This window comes from Eschscholzia californica, unplaced genomic scaffold, assembly GCF_041429995.1.
Source record: "Eschscholzia californica isolate CP2 unplaced genomic scaffold, dmEscCali1.0.p SCAF_1, whole genome shotgun sequence".
In the NCBI taxonomy this organism is placed as follows: Eukaryota; Viridiplantae; Streptophyta; class Magnoliopsida; order Ranunculales; family Papaveraceae; genus Eschscholzia; species Eschscholzia californica.
In genome coordinates, this window is record NW_028238198.1 from 79,178,535 (window position 1) to 79,192,646 (window position 14,112).

Genomic DNA, 14,112 nt, shown 5'->3' on the forward strand with positions numbered 1-14,112 from the left:
TATTATTTTGTGGAAATATTTCGAAACCTAATACTACCATAAATGGGTTATGCCAAATCTCCTAGTAAACAAGCATGTTAAAAAAATTTGATTGATCTCATTTGTCCTTCATATGTCAGATATCACATCGCCGAACTTTGGTAAGTACTTAGAACTGTAGATTATCCATATAATGCGAATCATCACGGAGAACATAAAAAATTGTTTCAAATTCGTCACTGATTATTGTGCTTAAATAAGAAACCATTCTGCATTTCTCTTCATGAACACTGAACTTCTCCTGTGATTTTTATAGTCTATTCTCTATAGCCATTCTTTATAAACCCTAATATAGGTTCTCTTGACTACCTGGCCAAGAAAGAAATACCCAACAAAAAGTACAACTAAGAAACCAAAATAGGAAAATGGAAGGTATGTCATTCCCATTGCTTTTCCAATGGGTGTGAATGGTAACACAATCCCCACAGAAGAAACCACAACAGTAGAAAAGATCACAGGCCACGATGCTAGTTCCTGGATAAATGGAATTTTCTCCGTCCGAATCATGTGAATGATAAGGGTTTGCATTAAAAGGCCCTCGACGAACCAACCGGAGTGGAAGAAATTACTTTGTGAGGGACTAGAAGCTCCATAGTAGTACCAAAGAAACAGAAGTGCACCAATGTCGAATATAGAGCATATTGGCCCATTCCACAACATGAACATAGGTATACTTTTTGACGACCATCGTTGCGGGAATTTTGCATAATCTTCTTCTACATTGTCCCAGGGGATGATAATCTGACCGACATTGTACAGAAAGTTTTGGGTAAGTAGCTGCCGGGGAGTCAACGGTTCGAACCCAAGGACTAGAGATGCAACTAGAAGTGACACAATACTACCTATATTAGCAACCACTGATAACTTTATATACTTCATAGTGTTCCCATAAGTTATCCTGCCTCTCTCCACGCCTGCAGCAAGAACATTCAGATCTTTTTCAAGTAGGATAATGTCAGCAACGTCTTTAGCTACAGATGCTCCTGAATCGACTGATATTCCGATATTGGCTGCATCCAGAGCTAGAGAGTCATTCACTCCGTCTCCCAAAAACCCGACGACATGATCTTCAGAAGTCTGTAACGACTGAACCACACGAAGTTTCTGAGTGGGAGTTAGACGAGCTAAAACTGTTACTCTCTTAATCGTCTCATGGAAGGTTGAATGGTCTAGGAGTTCAAGATCTGGGCCAGTGATAACATGGGTAGTTTGGATCCCGACTTCTTTACAGACCCTTATAGCTAAGGAGAGTGAATCACCAGTTAATACTTTAGTCTTTACACCCTTCTCTGCTAACTTCCACAGAGCTTGCTTTGCTGAGTCCTTTGGTGGGTCGAAGAAGGTTATAAGGCCAAGAAACACCATGTTCGATTCAATTTTCTCATTGTGTTCTCTGATACTGCCATTACGTTCCTTTGTTATCGTTTTTATTGCTACTCCAATAACTCGTAACCCGTCATTGCTTAGTTCTTCACCCATTGTTACGATCTTCTGATAATCTTGTAATGACAAAGGTAAAGCTGAACCACTATCCCCATGATCTATAAAATTACAGAGCTTTATCACTTCTTCAAGTGCTCCTTTAGTGATCAAGAGCTTGCTAGTACTAAGTTGATAATGATTTCTATCATTTGTTTCTGTATCTGTTTCAATAATAACAGATACTCTTCTCCTTGAGAAGTCGAAAGGAATTTCGTCTTTCTTCGTCCACTTGGAGGGATTGAACCTGTATCCATTAGTATATACATAAGCTAGAATTGCTTCGTCGATAGGGTTTCTCAGTTCTGTCTTATAGTAAGAATTCAGAAATGCAAAGCGTAAGACCCTCTCTTGCGGTGAACCCCAACTATCAAGATGATGAACCATCACTACACGATCCATCGTGAGAGTACCCGTTTTATCAATACATAGAATATCCCTGAAAAATAACCAAAAAAAAGCATCATTCTATATATATTTTTATTGAAAGTAGAGTTCTCATGGATTATGAACACACTTACATGGCTCCCATATTCTGTATAGCATTTAAGCTTTTGACGATGCATCTATCTTTGGCCATGGCGAGGGCTCCTTTAGCGAGATTAGTGTTAACTATGAGAGGAAGCATCTGTGGAGTTAAAGCAACTGCAGCAGATATTCCGAAGAGGATACTCTCACTCAAGTTATGAGAGGTGTAATAATCGGCGAGGATAATTATAGGAACTATGACTAACATGACAGAAATCAGAGCATAAGATACATTTCGAACACTTTTCTCGAATGGATCAGGTGGTTTCTGCTTTCCTATAGTTGAAAATATGGTACTCACATAAGTCTTCGATCCAGTTGAAATAACCACACCAGTTCCACTACCAGACACAACACTAGTTCCCTGAAATAAGAATCAGAGTCATAGTTAGGTACTAAACTATGAAAAGGAACGAACTTTTGAAGGTATTCACCTTGTACTTACCATGAAACAGATGTTCCTTAGCTCTAGCAAAGGAGTTCTTCGATCTTCTCGGATGTCTGCAAGTTTCTCCATTGTACCAGACTCTCCTGTTAAAGAAGACTGACTGTTCAAGAAACAGGATGTTAGTCATGGACTCTGTAATTTTCGCTTGATTCGAAATGGAACTGAAGATGTATTCTGTCTTCGATCTTACCTTACTACGAGATCTTTTGAAGTTAATAACCTGACATCACCAGGGAACAGATCCCCGGGGCCAAAGATGACGATATCACCGGGTACAATATCTCTCTGATCAATTTGAACTATTAGTTCTGTCTGAACAACTCTACCTGCACATCTTTGAACTTTCACAGGGCATTTCAGGAGTTCTGATAGCTTCATAGCTGCTTTTGAGCTGCTGTACTCCTGAAAGGCATACACAAACCTAATGAAACTTCTATATGTATGGAAGTATTTTAGTCGAAATGAAATTGCAGGTTTGAAGAACGAATAAACTTACCTGGTAGAATCGAAGAGCAACACTGATGAAAACCAAAGCAAGCATAATGCATCCGTTCGCGATATCTCGGGTAATGAATGAGAGAGCCGATAAGAGAATCAAAATAATATTGAAAGGATTAAAGAAAGCATTCCACAGAAGCTGCATCCAACTTGGGAAAGAATGAGAAAGCGGAACGTTTGGACCAGTTTCCTTTAGTCTTCTCTCAGCTTCCTTGAAGCTCAAGCCTGCAAAATTAGATACCATCTTCACCAAAAATTCAAACTAACCCACAAACTCAGAGTTCTTCTAAGTAGAAAACAAGTAAGTTTTACCTCGTTCGGTGGATCGAACGTACTCAAATACCAAACTTTTTTCGGATTGGGCCAAAGCATATAACCAAGAATAAGCTTTCTCCTCATCTTCTGTTATTTTCCCACCATCAATCTTCTCTGTAATTTTTCATATAAACATAGTAAAACGAGACGCTCGAGTGTCCGAAATACTCAAATGTCTAGTGATTAGAATTGGGAAAACAAAGAAGAAGAACTTACTACGAGTGATGAGTCTCCCCAAGCAGCAACCAATAAAAGAATCCAGGATACCAGTTTTATTGATGGGGGAGGCATGTTTGTTGACCAAGCTTTCATGAATGTGATTAAATGATGAAGGGTGTTTGTGGTTTATAGAAACAAAAGAGGAATGAGTCTTCTTTGTTTCCATTAGTAATGGTGGAAGCAAAAATGGTGGAGAATTGAAACAAGCAAAAGAAATTGGAGAATAGATGATGAGGGCATTGTCAGGGGAGAGAGAGAAAGAGAGAGGTGGGTAGACTGTTAGAGAGAGAGAGAGAGAGAGTGATGGAATTGGTTCTTGCTTGGTGTCTCTCTGCTAGTCAAAATCCTAACTACCAACCTTTGAGAGTTCATAAGACGGTTAGGTGGTACTCTTCTGAACAGGTAGGCTCTTTCTTATAGGAATTCCAACACAGCAAGAACTGAAAGACATGTTGATCTTGGTTCTATGGACCCCCATAGCTCAAGCTTATGTGTATATATCATTTTCGAAGATAATGTAGATTGGGTCGTCTCTTCTTTTTCCGAAACCCACTTTAGTTGGCTGATAACATGTCTGTCTCTCTACTACAAAGACCAATCCTTAAAGTTAGTCAAATGGTCCAACTGAAGTCCTGTAGGGAAGTGCCTATAGAACCAAGTGGTGCTGATAGCTGTATGTGGTGCCCACACTGTCACTCGCATAATTTTTTTTTGAGAGAAAACCAATAGCATAAATAAATAAAGCCAATAGCGCAAAGTTCGAGTGCAATCCCACCCGACGGCCATCCCCTAGGTTCCAATAGGGGGAGGTTCGGGGTTGGTCTACTAGTCCTTTCCAACTAGCCGTTGGGATGGATCTCTGGGGCTGGGAGCCTATTCTTCCGAGTTCTCAGTCCTTTCCAACTAGCTGTTGGGCTTCCCAACGCTAGTTTGGGGGTGGATCCCTTAAAAAAGTGGATCCACCCCATTCTTTTTTATTTAATTTTTTGGATCTTTTTTTAAGTTCTTGTCTAATACTTTTGTTATTTTTTTTTTAAATCTTGGGATTTTTTTTCCAGAGTTAATTCTTATATGGCCCCCTACTTTGTGACCAACTTCCTTTATGACCCCCTTTTTTTCGTAAATTCAAATATGGCCCCCTATTTTCTGGTAAATGTCATTACTACCCTTCTTAATTCTAAATTTAAAACATTAAAAAAATTTATTTCCACCTCACCCCTCCCTCTCTCCACCTCATCTCTCCCTACACCTCACCCCTCTCTCTCTCCAATTCACCTCTCTCTCTCTCTTTCCAACTCACCCCTTTCTTCTCCGGCAAGGTGGCCGGCCGGAAAATTTTCCGGCCAGCCATCTTCAAACCTAAAAAAAAAAAAAAAAATTCTCTCTCCTCTCTCTCTCTAATTTTTTTTTTAAATTTCTCCACTCTCTCTCTCTCTAAAACTCCGGCGAAGGGGGTTTCCCTTCGCCGGAGGATCTGTTCACGAACAGAAAGAAAATGCTATTGGATAAAAATCACCACTACCAATTAAACCTAGAAACATCCATGTTAATCCCTGAACTACCACTACCAACCACTTATCTAGAGGTAAAACACTTCTCCCTTTTCCCAAAGTATCTCCCAAAATCCAAACCCCCAAACCCAAGTACACTAGTCCAAGACCACCGTTAAAAATGGCAGACAAAAGTTGCAAATGAGAAGATCTCCGAGATCGGGTAGAAACTCGATTCGATCTTTGTGAGGGTTTACTGATCAAGCTTAGTATGAACATAACTAACAGTAATATGTCGAAACAAACGGTGACGAAATTGGTTAGGCATGAAGAGGAAGAAAAAGTAATGGACAAAAGTCTAGACCCACAAGCCTTTCCAACATTGTTAGAACAATCAGAATCTCCACAAAACACAGTCCACAAATCCCCCATTCTTGTCTTCTTCTTCTTATTAACCTTTCAAATTCAAATTCTGTTAAAAAAAGAACAATAAGAAGAATACTCATTATCTGATATGAACAGAGAAATAAGCAGAATCATGAATTGAGTAAATAACAGAGAGATAATCAAACAAAGATTTCATTGTTACTAGTGTGAATTCTGGGAAACTAAAAACATAGAGTGATTATCATCATAAAGCAAGCTTCCATTGTAAACCTAAATCTTTTGATATCTTTAGCAGACATAGTAAACTAATGTAGTACATTAAATTGATTGAGGACTTCCCAATTGCCAGTAATTTTGATTTCAGAACAATCCAAGCTTGATATTGGATAAAAATCATTAATGGGTCTCCCCCTAAATTAGCAATATTTAACCTAATTGTAATCATTTTTTGGTAATTTTTCATGGCTAGAAAATGCTATCTGTTTCTCTCTCAATAAAATGAATAAAAAAACTGCTTACGTAACAAAATGAAACAGTACCTTGAAAACATCAGGAATTTGGCTACCCTTTCTCTCTGTTCGTGAACAAATCCTCCGGCGAAGGGAAACCCCCTTCGTCGGAGTTTTAGAGAGAGAGAGAGAGTGGAGAGATTTTGAAAAAAAAAGGAAAAAAATTTTTTGAGAGAGAGAGAGGAGAGAGAATTTATTTTTATTTTTTTAGGTTTGAAGGTGGCCGGCCGGAAAATTTTCCAGCCGGCCACCTTGCCGGAGAAGAAAGGGGTGAGTTGGAGAGAGAGAGGTGAGTTGGAGAGAGAGAGAGGTGAATTGGAGAGAGAGAGAGGTGAGTTGGAGAGAGAGAGAGAGGTGAATTGGAGAGAGAGAGAGAGGGGTGAGGTGTAGGGAGAGATGAGGTGGAAAGAGAGAGGGGTGAGGTGGAAATAAATTTTTTTAATGTTTTAAATTTAGAATTAAGAAGGGTAGTAATGACATTTACCTGAAAATAGGGGGCCATATTTGAATTTACGAAAAAAAGGGGGTCATAAAGGAAGCTGGTCACAAAGTAGGGGGCCATATAGGAATTAACTCTTTTTTCCAATATGGAACTTATGATTTATATTTAAGTAATGAAATTAAAATCCACACATGTACATCACACTCGTACATAGCAAATCAAGTTTAAATTGGGAGTCCCTCGCCTGAGAGCTCTCTCTATCCGAACTGAAAAATTTAAGCACTCCAAAAATTTAGAAAATCCAAAAATGATGGGAACCCCTCAACCCCTGTTGGGTTTGCTCTAAGGGCAAGTCCAACGCGGGGCTCGGACTCCCAATTTTGAGAGCCCCTGAATTTTGAGAACTCCGGGTTTTTCTCAATTCCAATGTCGGGCTCTTAACAGGGACTCCCAAATTCAAATTATGTACATGCGTGGTATACGCGTGTAGGGGTTGTGTTTCAATTTCGACTATAAATTATTAGTTTCAAATATAAAATTAAAATTTGATCTTATTCCGTTCAGAAAGAATTTTAAAATGATAAACAAACAAACAAGAAATAAAGAAAAGTATTTAAAAGAAGTATTTTAAACAATAAAAAAATAAAATAAAATAGAATGAAGCAGCCCAACGGTCATGTTTGTGGGCTGGGAGCCCCTTAGCCCGGCTCCCAGCCCCCAGAGCTCTCGGGTTGGATTGGTGGGGCTGAGGTTTGGGAGCCCGGACACCCATAAGTTGGTTTCGTTCTAACTAACATGACTTGCTACAAACCCAAAATATCTATATTGGATTTTGATAACATTTATGAGTTAGATTTTGAGTGGTTAGATGTTATATCTCATCCTGTCTGATATTAAAAAAGATGGTAACATGGCTTGTGCCCATCAAACTTTAGCTTCAATGCTTCATAAATGGGCCTGTATCGACCCAACGGGGCCAATAAACGGGCTCTATCGGTTACTTCTTTGAGAAACTCTACAGTTAGTCAGGTCTGTTTCCTTAAACTTCCAATTTGACTCATCTGAATGGTCTGACTGAGTATAGTAATACTATTTTGAAATCTCAACTATTTCTAGTTTGCTATTTTCTTTTAGTATTCATTCATCATCATCTACCATCTCATCCATTCCTCTCTTTCTCCAAAAATGGCACCAAGAAAATTGAGAGACCTATTTGGAACTCTCAAAGACAAAGCTTCAATAAGCAAAGCAACACTCTTCTTCAACCCAAATACTTCACCTCTTCATCTAGCAATCCTCCGGGCCACCACCCACAACCCATCAACACCACCGGACGACCACCGCACAGCGGCTGTCCTCTCCCTCGGTGGCCAAAGCTCTCGTGCTACCGCCTCTGTCTGCATCGAAGCTCTCATGTTTCGTCTCCATAATACCCACAACTCATTTGTTGCCATCAAATGTCTCGTAACTATTCATAATATAATCAAGAGAGGTTCTTTCATTCTATTAGATCAACTCTCTCTCTACCCATCATTTGGAGGAAGAAATTATCTTAATCTCTCAAACTTTCGAGATAATTCTTCCCCTCAAACTTGGGAATTATCTTCATTTGTTAGATGGTATGCTCGAATTCTTGAATATCTATTATTAACTTCTACAAGTCTTGGGTGTTTTCTATCTTCTTCTTCTTCCTCTAATTCGAATTCGAAAAGTTCGAGTTGTGGGAGTGAGAAAACAAGATTCATAGAAGAAGAATCAGAAAAAGTATCTGCACTTTTGAATATGGATTTGTTAGAAGAATTAAATGTTTTAGTGGGTTTAATAGAAGAGATTTGTAAAGCAACTGAGTTATTGAATCTTGAGAAGAACAATTTGGTTGATGAAGTAATGAATTTGGTGAGTGAGGATTATAATTCAGGACAGAGAAAGATATGGGTAAGATTTGAAGAAGTCAGAGAAAGAATGGGTAGTTTCAATTTTGCTAATTCAGTTGAATTATTTTGTATTTCGAAGAGATTGGATGATTGTAGAGAGAAGATTTTGGTATTGTTCTTGAATAAAAAGGGTTTTAATTTAATTGAAGATTTAGTTTGGGATTTGGTTGATGAGATGAAAGAGAAGATTGAAAAGGGGAAGGAAGAAGAGTTTGGACAGGGGAGAATGATTTTGTTGAGGAGAGACAGAGGGACTGAGTCAGCTAGGTTTGGAGAGCGAGTTATACGGGTTGAGTCGGATAAATCAGTCCAATTTTCTTCTTCTACTAGGTATGACTTGAGTCGGAGTGCTTACCCGATCGTCGAATAGGTATCTCTCTTGGGTATTATCCAGTTAGAGCATAGACGGAAACACTCTAGAGCAAGAAAGATAGTTCTGAAATCGTTAGCACTGCATAAAAAAAAAAATTACGAGAGGATGATAATATCTCACTACCTAGTCCATAAAGCATTTTATTTTCCACTATTTTCCACTATTTAGTTAATGTACATAATTAGAAAGCGCTAGATTAGTTTTTATATTTTATAAACGTTGCTATTGTGCTTGTTTTCTGGATTATGTAATTTTTTGTTTTTATACGTGTTCATCGCACATATTCTATTGTCGAAATATTCAAACTTGAGGTAGACTAAAGGATTTGATAGTTGCATAAACGTCTTTTAAGGGTCTTAATTTTAAGTTGGATTAGCCGCATAAAACTTTGTTAATACTCTAAGAGTAGTTGTGGTTATACAACCGAAAGAACTAACTCTACTCTGTTACCATTGTAACTTGTAAGGCTCGTCCCCTCAAAATATAGGCACCAGAAAAAAATTTCGCCTTAGAGAGGAAACTCCAAACCAGCGGAGTCTATTTTGTAAATCAAAGTGTTCATTAAGAAATTTGATTATATCTAAAAAGACTAGGACAAATGACATGTTCTTTCAGTTGATTGGTCTGATTTACAGAAGAAACTCAACTCTGTTGGATTTAGAGTCTCTTCTTTGGGAAGGCCGTGGGACTTGTACAATCAAACCGTATCAATGTACTAGTATATGAGTTCTATTCCAAGCTATAAGAGATATAGTAGATATCATTGGAGATTATTTAGGAACAACAAGGTTTAATCCTTTTGTTACCATGAAGTATAAAAGGGTATATGTAAGAAATTTTTTAGCTTCAGAGTTTTTGAGCTCAATTAAACGACAAAAATGTAGAGTTCGAGCTTAATTTCTATATAATAGTTGGAACTAATAGAACACTACAAGTAAGGCTAAAGCCCATATCAGTTATCAATTTCCCTTTCACGTCATAATCGGCAAGAACAAACACAAAGAGAGATTGCATCTAATGTTGCTGAAAAATTTGTCTCCTTGATCTTGTTTTTCGTAAACCTCGTGGCCTTCATCTGTTCTTCCCTATTCTTCTTCTACTGTATGAGGAGTTGAGTCTGCCAACTTGGCTACGTTTGAGCTTGCAATTTTAGCCTATAAATGATCAAAACATTATTAGGTTTGTAGACATCCAACTCATCAAAATCAATTGACCCCACGACAGTATTTGGTCATGAGACTTTCTTTGTCCATGCGGGACTAATCTCACAGGACGTCAGTATTTGGTCAAGAGTATTGATTTAACGATCAGAATATGAACTCACCTGCATATCCCAGTCACACCTCACAGTGATAACGATCAATATCAATGTTTGAACAGCCGTCCCACCGATCATCCCGCTCCATATACCCTGTTTCCATCACAAATACATTTAACATTTACTGCTAACTATGTGTGTCAAACAACTTGCTCTAAAAGCTTGAACTAATACTTACCGAAACACCGAGATGAAAAACCCATCCAAAAAGGATACCAATGGGGAGACCAATGACATAATAAGAACCTAAGTTTATGTATGCAACCAAAGCTTGCCATCCTGATCCGACCGCAACCCCTAATTAAATTTTAAAACAAGTTAGACGATTTCCCGAATCAAGAATTATGAGATGAAAAAATGTGAAGAGAATTGGGATTGGACTAACCAGAAAGAATAGGTTGAACACTATTGAGAAGAATGGTGAGTGCTAAAAGTAATGCAAGCTTATCGACTGCTTGAAGGACAACATCGCTTGAAGTGAAAATAATGGCTAATTTCTCACGGAATATCATGATCAAGGCACAGAAAGTTAGTCCTATTATCAGAGATGTTGTTACTGATACTATTGCAGCAAATTTTGCTCCTTTTCCATTCCCTGCTCCAAGTTCATTTGCTACTCTTACTCTGCACACCATTTCTCGTGCGTTAGTTTAGAACAGATTAAAATTACAATCGGTTTAGTAGAAATTCAAGTCAAGAGATCAAGCCAAGTGATACGGGGTTGAGCTTAGTGAAAAACACGGACTAACTTAGGCCCGTTATATAGCCCAACCCCGTCAAAGAGTATACGCATTTGAGGTGCTATCAATCTAAAATCACATAGGCCCTTTTATAAGATTTATAAGTTTGAGTTTACAAATACAAAACTGAACAAGCATCAAGAACCGCTGAATGGGTGAACGATAAAACAATGTTTAAATAAACGATAAAACAATAGTCGTTACTGTTATAACGGAAAAATTAATAGTAGTATGAGTTTAGAAAAGTACCCAGTTGCAGCAAAGAAACCAAAAGGAATCATCATCTCCCAAGCATTGATGCTCATCCTTCATATGTCAAAAAATCAAATCAATCATAAATCAAAATATTCCTGACAAATTTTGTGGTTCACTTCAGTCGAATAGTAACATATATGTCTCTCGACTGAAAAGACCAAAGTTCAAATCTGACTGTATTAAAAAAGAGAGATAAGATGTGTTCATACACCACAGAGAGAGCATCAAGTGCAATTTTAGCATTCTGTAAATTTCCAGTCAATAATATCAATATCCTGTAGTACCAATTCTCCAAACTGCATTTTCCACACACACACACCAAACAGTCAATGGGTTGAACAAAATTCTAGAGAGAGAGAGGGGAAAATGTGAGGGAACGAGAAAAACTAGACAGACTCTAAAATCCACTGAACTCCGAATCAGGACAAAACCACATAAAAATTCTGCACAGAGTCGGCCTAATTTTTCTTGTTCCCTAGCAGCACGAGAGAGAGAGAGAGGGGAAAATGTGAGGGAACAAGAAAAACTAGACAGACTCTAAAATCCACTGAACTTCGAATCAGGACAAAACCACATAAAAATTCTGCACAGAGTCTGCCTAATTTTTCTTGTTCCCTAGCATCACGAGAGCGAAAGAATAATTTAGAGAGAGAGAAAGAAGTCCGAAATGAAACATACCATAACATGACACCAGAAGCAGCTGATAATTTGAGAAATTCCCAAAGGCCAGAAAAGGCTTGAAATGAAAAACCAGTCCAAGTTAAAGGACACCCACCACAAACAGTATAACCAAACAATCCAAATACCAAAATCCACCATGAAAAATTCAAAGTAACAGCAGTACCAATTAACCCAAGACCAAGCTTGTAAACAAATAACCAACTAACAAAAACATGAACAATTAGGGCAGCTAATGAAACCCAAGCAATCACTATTGTTTTAAGCTGACTTTGAAGAAATCTTTGTAATGGGAATTGAAAAGCAAAAGCAAAATGAAGAGGTATTAACCAAATAGCAACCAATCCTGATTGTTCTGCTACATCAATTGGTTGACCCATCAATTTCAAAATTGGAGTAGCAAATATAAAAAGTGGTAGAAGAAGAATTGAGCAGAAGAACAAAACAATCCATGATCTTTGCATATAAATTCCCAACATATGATATTTTTTAGCTCCAAATGCTTGTCCACATAATGTCTCTAATGCGCTTGCCATTCCTAACTTTAAGAGAGAGAAAGAAAAAAATATCAATTTTAGAGTGAGAAAATATGAAAAACAGAGTGAGAAACAGAGTGAGGAAACAGAGTGAGAAACTCAGAAACAGAGAATTGTTTAAAGGGGGAGAGAGAGAAAATACCAGTAACCCAAAGCTGAAACCGACGATAACTGTATTAGCAATTGACATTGAAGCTAGTTCAAGATTACCCAAATGACCAGCAAAAGCTTGAGTAATGACATTCATGGAATAAGTAGTGATTCTGCTGAAAATTGCTGGACCTGCAATATGCCATAATTTCTTTGATTCAATCCAAACCCTCTTAGGTAAATCTTGATTTTGATCATCTTCATCGTTTTTTAGTTGAAGGGTAGATGAAGAGTATTGCTCTAACAATGGAACCTTTTGATCTACCCGACTGTTTCCGTTCTGCATCTCTTCTTTCTCTCTCTAACTTTTTTTTTTCTCTCTCTCTAGATAGAGAAAGATAGAGGTGTTTAATTGTGGCCAATCTCGTCGAAATCATGTTATATTTAATCAATTTGAGTCCAAATTTGAATCAACTTCCTTTAGAGGATAGACAGTTAGGTGTCTTATTTTGATACACAAGTTTCTCTTCACAAATCTTTTCTCACTTATTTTCTACCAAACTAAGTGAACACAGTACCCTACAATCTTTTTGAGGGAAGGTTAGTTATGGCAAAAATATAAAGTAAATCTTTCAAATCAAAGTGTTTATATATAAGCTTACAAGATTTTAAAACAATATAATTGTGAGTTACTTTATTTGAGAGGGTATTTTAGTGGAGAAAGGAGAAAACTTTTTAATGTGATTCTTGAAATGGAGCCAAAGGTGATAATAAATTTCTTTAATGATGAGAAGTTAATAGACAGCATCAATCTTAAAAGTAGTTGTATCATTTTTTTTTTTTGAAAGAAAGTAGTTGTATCATTTTTTTTTTTGAGTTAATTCAAATATGGCCCCCTATTTTCAAGTAAATGTCATTACTGCCCTTCTTAATTTTAAATTTAAAACATTTAAAAAACATTATTTCCACCTCACCCTTCTCTCTCTCTCCACCTCATCTCTCTCTACAACTCACCCATCTCTCTCTCTCCAATTCACCTCTCTATCTTTCCAACTCACCTCTCTCTCTTCCAACTCACCTCTCTCTCTCTATCCAACTCACCTTCATCTTCCCCGAATAAGGTCGCCGGCCGGAAAATTTTCCGGCCGGCGACCTCAAAAAAAAAAAAAAAAAAAAATTCCTCTCATCTCTCTCTCTCTAAAAGCTCCGGCGAAGGGGGTTTCCCTTCGCCGGAGCTCGTGAACAGACCGATCTGGTCTGTTCACGAGCAGACCATTAGAGGTCTGTTCGTGAACAGAAAGGTCTGCTCGTGAACAGAAAGGTCTGCTCGTGAACAGACCAGATCGGTCTGTTCACGAACAGACCATTAGTGGTCTGCTCGTGAACAGACCGATCTGGTCTGTTCACGAGCTCCGGCGAAGGGAAACCCCCTTCGCCGGAGCTTTTAGAGAGAGAGAGAGATGAGAGGAATTTTTTTTTTTTTTTGAGGTCGCCGGCCGGAAAGTTTTCCGGCCGGCGACCTTAATCGGGGAAGATGAAGGTGAGTTGGATAGAGAGAGAGAGGTGAGTTGGAAGAGAGAGAGGTGAGTTGGAAAGATAGAGAGGTGAATTGGAGAGAGAGAGATGGGTGAGTTGTAGAGAGAGATGGGTGAGTTGTAGAGAGAGATGGGTGAGTTGTAGAGAGAGATGGGTGAGTTGTAGAGAGAGATGAGGTGGAGAGAGAGAGGGGTGAGGTGGAAATAATGTTTTTTAAATGTTTTAAATTTAAAATTAAGAAGGGTAGTAATGACATTTACTTGAAAATAAGGGGCCATATTTGAATTTACGAAAAAAA

At 38.0% G+C, this 14,112-nt stretch overlaps 2 protein-coding genes and 1 pseudogene across 3 annotated transcripts; 1 reads left to right on the top strand and 2 right to left on the bottom strand.

The window, feature by feature from the left end:
• Window positions 1-201: 201 nt before the first annotated feature.
• On the bottom strand, window positions 202-4,471 carry LOC147569589 (uncharacterized). Its single transcript, XM_086656064.1, has 7 exons — window positions 3,524-4,471; window positions 3,305-3,421; window positions 2,991-3,217; window positions 2,685-2,896; window positions 2,492-2,594; window positions 2,040-2,410; window positions 202-1,957 (listed from the first exon to the last, which is right to left on the bottom strand). Exons 1-7 carry the CDS (start codon window positions 3,690-3,692, stop codon window positions 304-306), a joined length of 2,853 nt encoding a protein of 950 aa, XP_086512190.1. The 5' UTR covers window positions 3,693-4,471; the 3' UTR covers window positions 202-303.
• Window positions 4,472-7,390: 2,919 nt separating this feature from the next.
• LOC147569590 (putative clathrin assembly protein At4g40080 pseudogene) lies at window positions 7,391-8,782 on the top strand (annotated as a pseudogene). The gene has a single exon (XR_015231311.1). The product of XR_015231311.1 is annotated as a putative clathrin assembly protein At4g40080 pseudogene (transcript).
• Window positions 8,783-9,434: 652 nt separating this feature from the next.
• Window positions 9,435-13,141, bottom strand: LOC147569591 (protein DETOXIFICATION 27-like). The gene is made up of 8 exons (XM_086656065.1): window positions 12,331-13,141; window positions 11,653-12,194; window positions 11,184-11,270; window positions 10,969-11,025; window positions 10,365-10,603; window positions 10,158-10,276; window positions 9,986-10,072; window positions 9,435-9,815 (listed from the first exon to the last, which is right to left on the bottom strand). The coding sequence occupies exons 1-8, from the start codon at window positions 12,622-12,624 to the stop codon at window positions 9,747-9,749; spliced, it is 1,494 nt and encodes a 497-aa protein (XP_086512191.1). The 5' UTR covers window positions 12,625-13,141; the 3' UTR covers window positions 9,435-9,746.
• Between the last annotated feature and the right edge of the window lie 971 nt (window positions 13,142-14,112).

Coding starts and splice junctions, on each gene's coding strand:
- LOC147569589 (XM_086656064.1), bottom strand. CDS start 3,692: ATGGAAACAAAGAAGACTCATTCCTCTTTTGTTTCTATAAACCACAAA. Junction 3,422..3,523: donor GGGGAGACTCATCACTCGTA/GTAAGTTCTTCT, acceptor GAAAAATTACAG/AGAAGATTGATGGTGGGAAA. Junction 2,411..2,491: donor TAAGGAACATCTGTTTCATG/GTAAGTACAAGG, acceptor TTCTTATTTCAG/GGAACTAGTGTTGTGTCTGG.
- LOC147569591 (XM_086656065.1), bottom strand. CDS start 12,624: ATGCAGAACGGAAACAGTCGGGTAGATCAAAAGGTTCCATTGTTAGAG. Junction 11,271..11,652: donor GCTTCTGGTGTCATGTTATG/GTATGTTTCATT, acceptor TGGAAAATGCAG/TTTGGAGAATTGGTACTACA. Junction 10,277..10,364: donor TGTTCAACCTATTCTTTCTG/GTTAGTCCAATC, acceptor AAATTTAATTAG/GGGTTGCGGTCGGATCAGGA.